This window comes from Astatotilapia calliptera, chromosome 7 (genome assembly GCF_964374335.1).
Source record: "Astatotilapia calliptera chromosome 7, fAstCal68.1, whole genome shotgun sequence".
Taxonomy (NCBI): Eukaryota; Metazoa; Chordata; class Actinopteri; order Cichliformes; family Cichlidae; genus Astatotilapia; species Astatotilapia calliptera.
Genome location: NC_137428.1, coordinates 55,594,433 through 55,610,387, shown reverse-complemented (window position 1 = coordinate 55,610,387; position 15,955 = coordinate 55,594,433). Strand labels below are relative to the sequence as shown.

At 39.7% G+C, this 15,955-nt stretch overlaps 1 protein-coding gene across 2 annotated transcripts; it reads right to left on the bottom strand.

Annotated features, from left to right (window-relative positions):
• Positions 1 to 302: 302 nt before the first annotated feature.
• Positions 303 to 15,901, bottom strand: hps5 (HPS5 biogenesis of lysosomal organelles complex 2 subunit 2). Of its 2 annotated transcripts, none has more exons than XM_026175585.2 (23): positions 15,698 to 15,901; positions 13,095 to 13,224; positions 12,595 to 12,705; positions 12,398 to 12,462; positions 11,970 to 12,162; positions 11,585 to 11,715; positions 10,267 to 10,485; positions 10,117 to 10,188; positions 9,889 to 9,977; positions 9,481 to 9,659; positions 8,001 to 8,159; positions 7,743 to 7,902; positions 6,628 to 6,745; positions 6,145 to 6,291; positions 5,953 to 6,021; positions 5,283 to 5,866; positions 4,871 to 4,991; positions 4,521 to 4,670; positions 4,304 to 4,423; positions 3,064 to 3,177; positions 2,870 to 2,976; positions 1,586 to 1,877; positions 303 to 725 (listed from the first exon to the last, which is right to left on the bottom strand). In XM_026175585.2, the coding sequence occupies exons 2-23, from the start codon at positions 13,200 to 13,202 to the stop codon at positions 665 to 667; spliced, it is 3,369 nt and encodes a 1,122-aa protein (XP_026031370.1). In that variant the 5' UTR covers positions 13,203 to 13,224; positions 15,698 to 15,901; the 3' UTR covers positions 303 to 664. The 2 variants fall into 2 exon arrangements, with proteins under 2 accessions (XP_026031370.1, XP_080160002.1); XM_080303876.1 differs by having other exon boundaries at positions 15,741 to 15,901.
• Between the last annotated feature and the right edge of the window lie 54 nt (positions 15,902 to 15,955).

The window sequence follows — 15,955 nt, the reverse complement described above, 5'->3', positions numbered from 1 at the left end:
TTTATGCCAGGATGTTGATGTGACCTGGATGTCCACATTGACTAAATGTTATTGTTATTATAATTATTTCATTATGATTTCAACTGCTGTAACAAAAAAAAAAAAAAATCCCAAATATGGGATAAAGCATTTCTCACCATCACCTGGTTTTGAGGTCTGCAGGTTGGATTAAAGCCACCTTTGTGTTTGGAGCTTTCTGGATTTGTCTATCTGGCACAGATTCACAAGGGAAAAATACAGTAACAAGGATCGATAGCACAATAAATGAAACCTTAAAAACAAACAATGAAAGCATTAAGAGCTTTGATGCAGATGGCTTTTATTCACATTATTTTACTCAGTTAGTTTGGTCAGTTTATTTTTGCCAAAGCAGAAAAATGTATTGATTCATTTGGTCGCATGAAACATGCAAAAAGCAGTAACCAGAACTACTAATTAAAAAAACTCACACATTGCAGGCACACACGCGTGAGTATTCACAGAAATTTGCAAGTACACACAATGAAGACACATAATACTGTTTTCACTCTGAGATAAATAACTTCATCTAAACTCGGGGACTTTGACAGATATCACAGTGAATAAATTAAGTCACAGTTTTAACAGCAGTTAGTGGGAAGACTTGTAAGTGTTAGCTGTATGTTGTTTGGTTTCAGATCTGGAGTCAGGCGTGCTGAGACCACAAGAACCGATCGCACCGCTCGAGCATCGTCTGGATCATGGCCCTGAAAAATAAAATACTTTTTAATAGTTTTTTTCATGACAAAGACATTTTTAACCTGAGCTGACTTTTAAAAAGCAACGCCTGTATTTTAATCCAGTGGACAGAGCAATGTGACCGTGTGTCAATGTGCATCACAGCTTAAAAATAGGATGGGAGACATTTCAGTCTCCTTCATTTACCCAACTTACAGTTTGCTCAGACGAAATCTGATCAATGTTAATAAATATAAAATATAAAAATATAAATATAAAATGTATATTTTATAAACGTATCTGATTTCTGCTGCATTACAAACGTCTTATAGAACATGTAAAAAGAACAAAATGATATATGCAAAATATAATAATGTTCCATTAAAAGTAAACAGCCCAGCGAGTGAGCTGTCTTGATGGAGGATTGTGCTCTCAGAGTGCCTCTGGTTTAATAACCGTACAAACAAATTTGACATGAAATGTAGTCAGTATAGGGTCAGTTTGTTTGCAGCCTGCTGTTGAGCTGTGAACTACATTTAGTCCCATTTGGGAATCTTAGTCACACAAGATTCTGCTTTGTGTTAAGTACAAAAAAATAACGAACTAACAACTAACTTAAGTTCAGTGCGTGTAAAAGTGCAAACTACAACAATTACCACTACTAATTCGCTCGACTACGTGTTTTAATGAACAAGGAAATAAATCAGTGTCAGCAGTTTGTTATGCAAACATCCAAACATGTTGCAGGTTTGTTTCTGTGAACGTTACTTCCTCACATCAGCCAGGAACTGCAGGAGACCCCAATTTTTTACCGTTTTCTGCATCTAACAATACATGAATAGTCTATCCTGTTGTTTTGAGATTCTAAACATTTGATAGCCTGACCCACCTTTGCCTCTTCTCAGCGACTCTCAGCACCTCACAGACCAGTTTGGAGTGGGGTGAAAGGACCAGTTGAACACCACAGTCCTCCAGGATGGTCAGAGCTTGGTCAGGCCCAACAGTCCTAGCCAGCATGAGAGTCAGGCTCTCCGGGCTGATCTTTCCTCTGCAGTCTGCTGAGCCATTGGACCAGTCGCTCCCGTTCGCACCTGCGACCTGCTCAGAGTTGACCGTGCTGCTGCACTGCTGAGACAGCTGGATCAAGAGCTTCCACTCGTCCACGGTCTGGGGCCTAACACCTGGCAAATAAAGAAGAGAAGGAACACACGTTAGTGCTTTTTTAGGTTTACAAACGTGGCCATTTTAAGGTCTCAATAATAACTAAATGAACCAGCCAAGTAACAGGATACAGTTCCAAGGAATTGGTCCGCGCAAGTGTTAAAGGCATTCCTGAATTTCTTCATTCAGACAACCTGTGAAGTCAAACATTTCCAAGGCTGCCCTCTGTCCTCCACCACAGCATTAAATAAAAGGAGAATGCTGCAGCGAGGGAGCTGACAGGGAATAGAAGGAGAGAACATATTTCTCCCGCATTGGCTTATCTTTATTGGCTCCCTGTTAAACTCTAAATCAAATTAAAAATTCTTCTCCTCACATCCAAGCTCTGAATAATCAGGCACTATCTTATCTTAAAGACCTTATAGTACCGCATAACCCCAACAGAGTACTTTGCTCTCAGACTACGGGCTTACTTCTGGCTCTCAGGATATTTAACAGTAGAATGGGAGTGCTTGCTCATAGGGGGTTGTTTTCTCTCTATTATCGTAGGGTCTTTACCTTACATTATAAATCTCTTGAGGTCAACGTTGTGGTGATTTGAAACCAAGTGAAATGAATCGACTTGAGTTACTCAGTTTAAATGAGTCGGTCAGTAAAGTCTGTATTTCATAACTCCTGCTCCACAGTTGGAGTTTAAGAAGATTATCGAGACCATCTTTATTACATGGTAATGATTAATTTAGATGTATTACCTGCTCATCGCACAAGAACAGCTGATCACAGGTTTTGCATTTACTTTAACTGTCCTCACTCTTACTTACTTATTAATGGATAGTTAGACGTACTGTATCTTTGTATTTCTTGTAATGAGTTTAAAGATGCAGCACTGTTCTTGTATTAAAAAAAGCAACCCCTGACGTGTTTACTGTAATTAAATCTCATCATCCAGTGAAGATTTCCCAAATTTAATTGTTCTTATCTGAGAGACGGTGGTTTAAAGACTTCGTCTTACCATCAGATTCATCCAGCAGGGTGATGTCATCCAGCTGACAGATGGCGATGAAAGCCTCTGTGCGAAGTTGGAGCTCATTGCAGAGGTAGAGGTAGCCCGTCCAGTACCTTCACACACACGTTACACAAAGGGTTATACCACATACATCCTGTTTTTTTTTTTTTTTAAGGTAGGCAACTAATTACTAATTATACCCGTGACTTCGACAAGTCTGTAACATCTTCTGCTTTGAGGAAAAGTCTGCAGGAATGCGAATCAGCAGCGACAGAAGGCGTCCATAGCCCCAAGCGAAACAATGTGAATGCCACCTGCAGCAGGAAACACATGAAGTTAGTGATATTTATTATTGTTCCTCGTTCTCACTTCAGTATCTTACTTAAATAGATTCCAGTAGAAACGGCTATGTTTGGATCTATCCAGCTATGGTTCGTTTTCATCATGTTCAGCTAATCTACTGGGCCTTACAGGTTAAATAATAGCACTTATAAAAAAAAACAAACAAACATATTATCTGCTTTAGTGACTAAAATTAGTCTGAAAGTTTTTAGTCACTTTAGTCACTTCTACACTGTTACCTTTATTAGTGAGACACATTCTAAAATGTTCTCCTGTAATTTTTTGTTTGTTTTCTATCATTTTTATGGAGTCTTAAAGAAACGTAATTTCTTAATTTCTTTAAGATGTCGTGAGGAGTAGCTCTCCAGGTTTCGTCATACATTAAAAACTCCACTTTGGATGTTGGCTGCCTTTTGTTCTGTTCTCTATGAAGAGGACCGCACACTGCTTGAGTAATGTTGAGATCTGGGGAGGCCAATCCACAACTGATAGTGTAAATTTGTGTGTTTTCTATCCAGGTGCTTTTATTGCATTAACCGTGTGTTTGAAAAATGAAACTGTGGCCAATAAGACGTTACAGATTTTACAGAAAAAAAATCATATTTCCATCAATCTTGACAAGATCCCTCAACATCTACATCTGAAATGCAGACCCAAATTATGACAAGACCTACAGAAAGCTAAAGAACTATTGTTCAAGAGCATTTAAAAAAATACAAGAAAGTCTGGCTTTTTGGAAGCAAAATAAAAAGAAATGAGGGGTGGCTCAAGACTTTTGCACAGCATTACAGTATGTTGAACTACCTTAAGATCAAAATACAAATAAACTGGTGACCAACTTAATCAATTTAAAAAAAGCCCATTATTATTACTTTGTATAATATTAGAAATATTTTGAGGGTTTGTGCACAAAATATTTTAGATTACAGAAACAGTAACTGTCAAAATGAGAGAAAACTCACACACAACCTTCCATTATCTTTGTGGCATCATTGAGCCAGTTCCTGTATCATAATGGCACATGGAAATGTAAGGCTGGGCTCATAAACAATCTCACTCTGCCAGTTGAAGGATAAAGACAAAAATGTGCTAACTTACCTTGGCTGTCCATCAGGGGTCAGGGTATCACAGCACTGTGGGGCATCATGGGTAAGTGCCAGCTCCAGCCAATCCTGTCTCAGCGATTCTGGATCAAGGAGGGACTGCAAAAATGACAGCCTCAAAAAAGAAGAAGAAATAAGTGTGAAATTCTGCTTCTACAACATGAGCTTGGTGTTTTATTTAATTGAACAAAAAGGTTAAGCTGAAGACGTACCTGTGCTCCTCAGTTTGTGATTGTACCAGATTATCCAGATATGCCAGGAAATGGCTTTTTTTTGCCATGGTCATTACATCAGCAGGAGTTATGGTAGGATAGAACTGGGAAAAGGAGCGTACAGCAGCCTCACCGTGCTTCTCATACAGTCTGGAAAATAACATAGCAAACTTATCTCACAAGGTCTAACACCACTTTTCTATTTCTATAGTTTAAAATCACAAATCAAATCAAAATCAAATCACTTTTACTGTCACATCACACAATACAAGACTTTGCGTTTCATTTTGAAGGTCAAACATTAAAGAAGGGACCTTTAAATATGTGATATATCAAAAAAGGATGCCGACCTGTGAAAGTGAGCGAGGAGATGAGCTGGACTCCAGGGCTGCAGCTCTCTCAGACTTCTCAAAGATTTCTGCAAATCACCTCTCTGAAAAACTTCCACCACCTTGCTAGACTGGGTGAGCTCTACAGATACAAGCATGATATTGACGAAGATGAAACCACCAAGAATCAATGAGCAATATATGTATATCATTATTTTATCAAAGTTCTGACTAGTTTTTAGTCTTTTGTTATATATAGGATTATTGCAGAGCACATGCATTTAATTTCCTAACCAAAATTAAACATATTCACCTTTATTTTCTGCGTATTTTTCTTCTATTTGAATGTTTTAATTTTTAAAATTGTCTGTTTGTCGATTTGTGAACTCTGAAAACACACATACATGTAAGTTTTCAAGGATAATTGTCTGACCTAGCATTGCCTCAGTGAAGGAGCTCATTATCTCGGGCTGCTCCTGATGGCACAACAGACACATTCTTCTCACGCGCTCTTGGTCCAGCAGAAAAAAGTAGCGCCTCAGGAAAACTGTGCACCCCAGCTCTTGTTCATTCTGGTTTCTGAAGCAGCTCAGTTCTGTGTACAGTGTGGCCAGCTCACAGAGATGAGCCAGCAGATCTGATGGTATGGGTTTAGGGGGCACCACACGGACTGGCTCAGCAGGACTCCCATTTGAAGCACCGTTTTTCGTTGAGTCTAACTTTAGCTGGTCCTCACGCTGTCCCTCTTCTTCCTCAGGCTTAGGCGTTTCGTTCTTCTCTGTTACATCTGTTGGTTCTTCTGATGAAGAGGTAGGATACTCTCGTTGATCTGAGCAGGTGCTTAAATAATCCGTGTCCCATCTCTCCTCTCCTGCTCCATCCATAGTGGAATCACCTGCAGCAGCAGACTTGAGCGCCACAGACCCAAGTATTCGCTCCAGAACCGGCAACCACTCCAGCAGAGCTTCTCTCAGGGAGGCTGGGTCTAGTAGCACCAAAGGATCTTGTATCTGGGAGCTGATGTCGGAAACATATTTGTAACTGTTTAATAGAAGACATTGCTGGATCTTGCACTGGGGAAATTGACAAAATGCAGTACTTACATAGCTTGCTCTGTTGCTGACTGAAGTTCCTGCATTTCAGCCTCAGCGTTAGATATTTCATCACCAACCCTGTGACACGTACATGTCAAAGTAAAAAAGAAAACAGTCTGGATTTATTTCTTTTTTATGGCTACTATTGAAACAACACACATTGCTCTAAGCACTCTAAAACAGGGTCGCAACAGCACTTACTCATTCTCCATTTCCTCGGAGTACAAATTTGTGGTGGCTGATATTTCAGTCGGTCCGCCCTCTCTGAATTCAGGTCTCTGCCAGAGCTCAGAGTTCATCTGGAGAGTGTTGATCTTCTCTGTTGTCTTCTTAACAAAACTAGAAACACTGATGACAAGAAGGTGAACAATAAATACGTTTTGTTGCACCATTTAGCAAAACAACAAGAGGAAGAGAAAGCAGTACAAATACAAAGGTGAAATGACTCAGAAGGATGAAAAATGCGAGACCTTAAAATTAAACACACCACATGTGCCTCAGTATGAATAATAAAACACAGATGTGGGTCTTCAGCGGAAAGGGGAAGTAAGGCATATGAATGCACAGCTGCACTTGAGTGAAAGTTTCAATTCTCAGAAGAAGAAAGTGTTAAAATATAGCTCAAAGCCGCATGAGCTGCAGCGAGAGGCACGTTTGTAGTTAAAGCTTCTTTGTTTCATTCACCTGTCTTTAACGGCCTGCAGCGCGATGCGGGGGGGTTTGGGACGGAACGAGAGCGGGAGGTGAAACTGCAGGCCTTGGTCAGATCGTTCGGCCTCCGTGCGCTCACTGGTCTGCGGATCTGAGTAGAGGTGGGGGCGAGATTCGGAGGAAAAACACAGATGGATGGAGTACCAAAGAGATGAGAGAGACAGTGGACATAATGCAAGCAGATGGAGCAAACGTGGCAGACACTAATGAAGAGAGAACACAAATCAAATGCTGCACGATACAAAAAAAATTAACCCAAAACAGTGATGTATGTGAGTGATACGATGGAAAAAGATAAGAAACTTGGTATTAACAGTGGGACAAAGTGAAGATTAAATTTGTAAAGCAGGTCAATAATCACAGTGATTGCTCAGCACTCACAGCAAATCCAACAATGCAGCAGCAGAGAAATATTTTTTATCAAATGATTTTATTTTATTTTTAAACGCAAGTCAGAAACTGTAATAGAAAAAAAACAGTTGGTTATTAAAAACATGTATGATCATTACAACAGAGAGGCAAAGAGTCAAATTATTAGCAGTTGGGTTACACAGATCCTGTGGAACGCTCCCATATCCAATTAGTTAGGTTATTCACAGGTTTTTTTTCTCCCTCTTTCTTGGTTTTTAGTAGAGCGTTAAACTGAAAATAATTTTACTCTCTCTTAACGCTGAAATTAGAAGGGGTAGAAAATGAATTTGATCCTGAGACATAAATCAAATATATAAAAAAGAGAGAGAAAACACAAAGAGATGGAATCAGGATAAGAGTCAAAGAATGAAAGAAAGAAGAAAAGTAAGTTAGATTTCCGCTTTGCTGTGATCTCAGTTTCAGTATTAGTTTAATCTGTTCTGATCATTTTTAAAAAGAGTTACATCGACTTAAGTCTGCTCTCTACAGAAAAATGCTGTGTCTGCTAATATTTACTAAATTCTGGCTGCGGTTGTCAACTTTTCATCTCTGAGAATTTTCAGTTTTTGCAGATTATACTAAATATGAAGGTTATACAATGGAAAAAGTGTTATTTTATCACCAGTATTAGAAGGCTCTTTGTAACTCTGTATGCATCACTTAAGACTGTCTCTTACCGTGATTGACCTGATCCTCATCCTGCACAAAGCTGAATTCTTTGAGTCGCTCCTCCTCTGACACAGAGTGATTAAGCAGCGAGCTCGTCTCCTCATCTGACTGGCTTCCTCTGCGGCTGATCACTCGATAGATTCCACAGTCCAGGACGTTGAAACTCTCCTTAAAAACCACGTATCTAATATCACTGCACTTCATTCATTCATTACATAGAATAACTGTGAGCCACTGAAGAACTAAAGAAACACATTAGTTCTTACATGTGAGGAGATACTGCTCCTCCGGCTGCTGGAGGCTGAGTCAAGAGGCTCCAGCTTTGTGATGACCTCTTCCAGCTGCCCGATCAGCTCTAGATGTGTGCTGGAACTGAGCTGAGACTTCAGGTGCTCGAGGCGGTCAATGGGAATTGATTTCCTGGCCTGAATTAAATAAAAAATAATTCCTACTAAGATCTTGATAAACAAAGTAAAAAAAAAATGCAAAAACACCATTAAAAAGTACTTAAACTTTAATCTGCAGCATACAAACATCTGAAAGTTGTCAAGAAAACTGACTAAAGCATCGTCGCCACTGACATTTTTATTTTAGAGGTGTGGACCAGAAGTCGAACGACTGCCTTTCTAGTTTAAAAGTCTGAATTAAATTTCCACACAGTAGTATGTAGTATATATATATATATATCTAACGTAGAAGGAACATGATGGAAAATAGCATTTGATAAACTTAAAATTCAATTTGATTCAATTAAATAGCACCAAATGACAAAAAGAGCTGTCTCAATGCATCACATGCAGCCCCACAGAAGTCTGAGCCAACAGAAGCACAGCTTAAGGTTTACCTGACCTCCCGGGCTTTAGGACTGTTTGACACAAGTGTAAGCAAAGGCCTATCAAGGCCTCTTCTTGTTGAAGTTGTTGATGGTAAGATAGCAGTGTTGTTATTATTAATAAAGTAATTAATTAAGTTTCTTTTGCTTTTATAGCTGAGAACAGTTTCTTTAAATATCACTGAGCCCTGCTGTGTTTGATGTTGATGATGCAGATTAATCATTACGTTTTCTTATGAAAACTTAACAGTAAACACAAGGACTCTCTCTCCGTTTTTCTCTTCCTTCTATCAATCCCTCCATGTTTGGGTCACGAGGGCAGCAGTCTAAGCAGAAACACCCTGACTTCCCTCTCCCTGCCACCTGCTCCAGGTTGTCCCAAGTAAACCAAATGTCCCTTAACTAACCCTACTTCCAGCTGCTCTTTTTTATTAGCACCTGCTCAACTCGACTGTACCTTTAGAGTATTAGGTGATCGTACTGGTACTAGGGACATTTTTAGCACCTTCTTGGACGGGGTTTCAAGCAAACTGAATCAAGCCAAAACTGTAACACGAACAGAACCCATGGCACTGATTGGCCTGGGACCGACATGAATGAATGAGTCATGAGAGCGACTCCTTCACAAGAATCAAACCTGACATTTTTCAGACGAAGCAAGAGGGAAATGGTAACACAACGCCCACCACGTTCTCTGTGACAACAAATCAGAAACCAAGCAGCAGGTATACCATCACCTCCATCTCCTCGATTGTTGCATTGTGTCACAAACACGATGTCACCCACATTGAGCTGGTACTTCATTGTAATGGAAAATGACTGAAACTGAATAGAATCTAGCCAAGATGAACTTAGTGGAGCCAACGAGACGCTAATACAAAGCAGCTTTAGTATGGGAGTGGTAGCAATCTTACCCTGCTGGTAGTGATTGCGTGTTGGAACATACAGCAGACAGCAGCAGCCAGAGGCCAGGACTCCCTGCGCAGCAGGCGCTCAACACATCGCTCTGCAGATATCAAGGAGAGGTGGGACAGACGCCCGCTTCCATGGAGACAGAAGAGCTCACTGCGATAAACCGCCACGTCAAGCAAATCTACAAAAAACAGAAAACAGACAGAATAATTTACACTTGATTATATCAGAGCAACAAAGCTCTGTGTGATCATCGTTAACCTTCATGATTTTTGTCTATCGAGATTAAAAATAAACATGATGTTACTGCAGTAAAATAATAAAATGGTTACATTTTAAGGGAAAATTGTTTGTGTTCATGAAGTAAAAGGTTGGTGGTATTCTGGGAACAAAAGAAGGCAGAAACACACCTTTAACTTCTGTCCACAAAAGTAGCTGTCCATTCTGAGGTGTGAAGATATAAATGGCAGAATCAGTCCAGGTCAGCAGGTTTTGGTCCCTATACACAAAAACAAAGTGTATAGTTAGTCAAGTGACAGGCTGATCTGCATATGGATTTTTTTAAACAATTTGACATGTCAGATAAAATGAAAATATCTCAAATATTGTAACATGACATGAAAAATTATGCTTATTACCCCAAATAAAGCAGCTTAGGGAAGGCGATAGACTGTGGAGTCTTCTGCACTGGATTGTAATTTGGCTCATTTCTGCGTCAGAGGAAGAAAATTTAGATCAGAAGTCTGGCTTTTAAAATAAACAGGGTCCTAAGCAGGAGCACACAATACCTAAAGGTGATGAGAGGCAGTGGAGGACACGCCAGAAGCTGTTTGAACTGATGGGTGCTCAGAACCTCGCCATTAAAACTGGCCTCCCATATTCGAGACCCCGGCCGGGCACAGTACAGCAGTGGGGGCTGACCCATTAATAATCCCCTATTCTGAGGGAAAAAGCAAGCTCCAAACTCCCCGTCACGCTCCTTATTACCAACACGCCAGAACTTCTCCCTGAAGAGACACACAGAAGCCAAAAATCACATAACAACCGTGAAAAGTCCCCCATACACCACGGAATACAGTTTTTATAAACATGAGGAAAAAATAAAATATATATTGATTTTATAATATACTATACAGGAAGCCCCACGTGGCCAGGCTTTATTTGTGTTGGAGATAACGGGCATTACAACAGGGATTATTGTTTGTTTGTTTGTTAATTTATTTCAATCACGTAAACAATATACAGATACATTTAGCAAAGAAGAGAAGAGAGAAAAAAATACTGTACAAAATAAAGTTAATACATTTCAATACGGCTTCTGTTCTCATTCGGCTTTCTTTGTTATTTCTACTTCAGGCTCTGCGTGCTAACGTGAAATAGTGTTTCGACGCGTTATTTGACTCTTCTTCTGCAGAAATGAACAAACTTGGTGCCGCAAAATGCAGAAGTGATTTTACCAGTAAGCGCACTGTTGGTGCTGCCATTTATTCCTAATGTAACAGCTGCTCATTCAATCACTGAAACAATGTGGGGCACATCACTCACACTGCTGTAACTTTACAGTTGGGCTTCCTTTGGCGCTACAGGTAAACTACCGCTCAGGGTGGCTGTTTAAAGTGTATTCTTTTTGTAGAGTATAACAATTATAGGATCCTGTTAATGATGATACTGAATGATACTGTTAATCAGAATGTGTCACGGATGATTTCAAACTGAAACTCACAGCATAGCACACTGGACATATAAAGTGCTTTGGACCATATTTTCAGCATAAGTTACTATGGCGATCTAGCCAAGTTAAAAGTGAGGCACCTTTGACACTGAAAACTCGCCAACGTATTAATCCTGCTTGTAGCACTGCTTTTGTGCACAGAAGAATCTGTTGTAGTTCATGTTTAATAAAAATACAAACTTAATATTTTAAGAATAAGAGAAGAATCTGTGATAAAAACTAATATGTCCATGATAATGGACCCAACATATTACTACTGGACCATTAATGACAACATTTACCTAAATGGAAGCATGAGTGCGAGCGCTCTGTGAGTTTCTCCCGAAAAAGAGAATATGAAAGACACAAACGGATGGAGCAAAGGTGGTACTCACTTCTCTGTGTCGCAGAGATAGCAGCGGGTGAGGGAAGACACAAGCAGTCGTCCATCTTGGTACCCAAGCTGAACCACTTTAGAGTCCACAGTGGTGACAGTCTGGACAGGGAATATAACAAACGCTGACCCCTAAAGACAAAAAAAATAAATACATATATCATAGGGAAGGATGAATTTTAAATATAATAATAAATGTAGCATGCAGAGGCAACATTGCTCTTGTCTGCCAGAATAAAAAAAAAAAAACTGAGAAAGAAAAAAAGTACAGTCAGAAAACTAATCGCCGTAAGAGCTAGCAGCTCTTATAGTTGCATGTTTAACCACTGAACTAGTACCTACTTTTAATTAGTGCCAAGCTTTCAATGTTAATCAGCAGTCACTACCTTTCCCATTTTGGAGGATCCTGCACGGAGAAAGGACACCTTGCCTCCAGAGTCGCCGACAAAAACTTTCAGCGCGCTTGTATCCCAGCAGAGTGCAGTAACTGTCTGACCTCTGTGCTCCCAGGACACGCTGACTCTCTCTGGACGACCCCGCCGCTCCAACTGCAGCTCCCACACCACCACCAGACCCTGACTGGATGTGTATCACACATAGTGAACAATATGGGAACCACAGCCAAACACAGAGATGAAGCAGGAAAGAAAAAGCCTGCAACTTGTTTAAAAGTACTTTTTGTAGTTACCCACAAAAGAATCTAACTACAACTTTAACCAACAGGGGGCAGCATTCTACAAGTGGGTGTGTTAACACACATTTTAAACCAAGGTGGTACGAAACATTTTATTTACTTTCTTGAATAAACGCTAACCTTGTTGCAACTGCAATAAAGTCTTCATCGTGAGGGCAGCATGCCACCTGAGCGATGGATCCCTCCTGGGAGAAACACGCACATTGAGTGATGGGTCAGTGGACAAATGCAAAGAAAACAAACACCGCATTACTGTTTATGTTTAACTCTATCACTCATTAACAGAAGAGCAGCACAGGCTCACAGTCACTTATTACCTTGTGAGTGAGGATGAGCCGTTGTTTCCAGCCCTCCCTCTGAATCAGGTGCACCCCACCTGCTGATGTTCCTAATGCGAGCCACTTCCTCGACACTGCCAAACAGGTACACTACAGCACAGTGTAACACAGAATTAATGTCAAGCATAATTGTATTCTTGCTTTTCTAATTTTCTTCCACTACAGCTGAAAGAAATTAAATCCATATTGTATATTTTTTTAATACGTCCTACTAACTTTAAAGCCAGGATTATCAAAGTGCGGTTCATGTGGCAATGGTGGCGCCCATTAGTAACCCTTTATGTGGCCTGAAGGTAGTTTATTTCAGATCACTAATGGTTAAAATATAAACACCACCAAAACAACAAATACCAAAATAAACAAGATTCTTGACACATTACATCCACTAATTTGTTTTTGTTTCAAGTCCTTCTTTAAAGATATTTAGGAATATGAGGTGCCTACTTGAATATAAATAGAAAACTGGCTAGAATTACTACCTTTAGCCTGCCGGAGTCCAAACGCAGAGCAGAGAGAAGTGGATCGAGGCAGTCGAACTCTGCCAGGACATAATTGTGGTTCTCTGGAACAACTGGTATCGGAGGCATCTTCACTGGTGCTCCAACACAGCTGAAGGACAAAGAGTGAGTCAGATAAGTATGAAAGAAAATAGGAGAGAGTTCATACCATGGCCCTCGGCCGTGTGGCTTCACATGACTTTCAGCAGCGTACCTACCCTCTTTAATTGACCAGTCATGACTCCACTCTACATTACCGCCAGCCTGAAAAGAACCCCCTCTTTAAAACAGTTAGTTTGGTGCACAGAGCACTTTTTAAATGATTTTATTATAATTCAGATAAAATACTGAAGCTTTTAGTTATTACCCAATATATAAGCAAACTTCAACATTAGGGTGTTTTTTGGAGTTAAAAATATGTTTATCTTTAACATTTTTTGTTATTAAAGCCTTTTATTCTGGAGATCTTTTGACAGGACAGCATGAAGGTGAGAAGGGACTGAAGGGACTGAAAATGTAGAACTGGCTACATTATCAGAACTCGGTGCTGCACAGTGATGATTTGCACTTAATTAACTGACGAATTTAAGGATAAAAGCCGTGAGGAGGATGTTGATTTTTTTCTTGCTGGATACATTCAGCCCTAGCTGCTGTTCAAAATGATTCATCTTTCATTTAGTGTTGGATGTTAGCCGTTTCAAAGTGGTGTTAAATTGTGTAGATTCAAGAGTTGAAGTTAGAAGTTAAAGTTTTGCAATAAATACGTTAGCATTAGTTGCAGAAAAATGAGCTGCTACTGTGAATAGTTGACCCAAAGGCTGCAGTCACTGGCTACACCAGACACCAGTTTTCATTACTGCTCTATACTATACTGTAAATCAGAGCAACAGGGCCTCACAATTGATGGCCTCGTATAAAATTTGCAATTAGGCTCTGAGGTCATTAAACACCACTGGTGCTCTGCCTGAAATAATAAATATTACAAACAATAATTAATACATAATAATAATAATTCAGTAATAAAATGTAATCTCTCTGATCCTCATTATTCTTAATGAAAACACTGTGACGCTGAAATCATTTAACTTACACAGTGAGCATTTTTTGGCCACTTTCCTTTCTTGCTAAACTTTATTAATAGCACTGCTCCAGTCTTACTGAACAAATGCTATACTGTCCCTCTCACTTACTGACACTGTGCAGCAGCTGTGCTGCTTTCCGTCTGCATTAAGTGTTTAAGCTCATATTTATGTAATATTATAGCTCCATCTTCCTTTGCCAGTGAAACCATCTTTGTTACCGTTCACACGCTGCCAACACCACCCCTTTCATATTAACGTGCTTGTAACTACATTATATGCCCAGTTTTTCCCCCCATAATTCTGTTTTATAAAAATTTTCAAAGAGAAGGCACAAACTGCTAAACTGGTGAATGCCATTACTGAAGCAATGAGACAAAACCCTACATTTGCACTTGGTTCACTGTATGAAGCAGAATATAAAAAGTAATCCATGTACCAAGTACTCACGTAGTGTCCAAATTTTTCTATATTCACAACCTCCGAGATCAGAACTTTCCACATTTACACAGGGAAATACAATTTTTTTCCATCTCCGACCTAATTCACCATCTATACCAACTTTAAAACACATCAGTGCTATTAAATAAATAAATATATACCATAAAAAAGTAATTATTTTTCCACACCTTTATTGTATGTTAAAATAAACTTGCTTTTATCTTGTGAATAAAATAAATAGGCAAAAATAAGCCCGATTATAGTAAACCAAAAATAAATAGTGATGACATTTTATTTATTCCATAGTTTTTTGTAAGATGCAAGTACCAAAACACTCTGGGCATGAAACACATTCTCCGTCTGAAATACGTCAGAATCGAGTCAGATTCTGATGCGTCAAAAATTTCTCTGGTTGTAGACTGTCGCGTGGGTAGACTAAAACCCAGTTCATGTTGGTGTAGCTGTATCCAACTGTGGGACTGACAAACCTCAAATGTCACCAGAGCAGTAACAATATACAGGAAAAACAGGAACAAAGAAAGCGCGTTTATTAACCATTTCAGTATTATGAACAGGCAGTAGTCTCGTCACCTATGTTTGTTCATTGCAGTTGCTGCAGAGGATTCACGCATGTCGCGATCATAATTTAAAATCGAAAGCGTTTTCTCTTTTGGCCCAAAACAATGCGAAACGTGACAACGCGCACAGACACACAATAATATCCACTTAAAGATTAAAATATTCGCAGTGTTTACTTCCTCGTTAGTGGGCAATGGGTCCTGAAAAGCAGCGCCCACCGTCACGAGTTAATCTAACACCAGTTAATCTGAAACACCGGTCCAAAAATCACTGAAGCTAAAATTTGCGTCAAAACACACCGGAACCACGGGGAAATATTTAAAAGTGTAACACTTATTTCAAACATTTCACTGTCACCGTTTATTACAGTTAACACAAATCTAACCAGCCCGCTCCTCCCACTTTATTTTCAATAACAACTTAGCAAGAATGCTAGCTTAAACGCTGTCATGTCCATTCACCTCCAGCTTCATATATTAAACTCACCAGATATACCGAGCAACTCTCCCGGCTGTAACACCACACTTACAAGGCTTTCTTACATCCCAGATTTATTGCGTCTTTGCTCCGCTGTGCTGGAGAAAGTCGGTCAGCAGACCCGTGACAGTCTCACTCACTCAGCTGATGAGGGCACTTCCTGAAAGCAGCGCGTGGGCTTCCTCCGAGTTACAGATCAACTGAAATTGAAAGCGTCTGCATTTATTACCCAAATCAGTTGCGCATTTAGAAAGGCTACACATATAC

Bases quoted from the DNA above. Each gene is read 5' to 3' on its own strand.
- hps5 (XM_026175585.2), bottom strand. From the start codon at position 13,202: ATGCCTCCGATACCAGTTGTTCCAGAGAACCACAATTATGTCCTGGCA. The intron at 12,463-12,594 runs GTAATAAGTGAC...TGTTTCTCCCAG, and splicing joins GGCTCATCCTCACTCACAAG to GAGGGATCCATCGCTCAGGT. The intron at 1,878-2,869 runs GTAAGACGAAGT...TTTATTTGCCAG, and splicing joins CCTGCTGGATGAATCTGATG to GTGTTAGGCCCCAGACCGTG.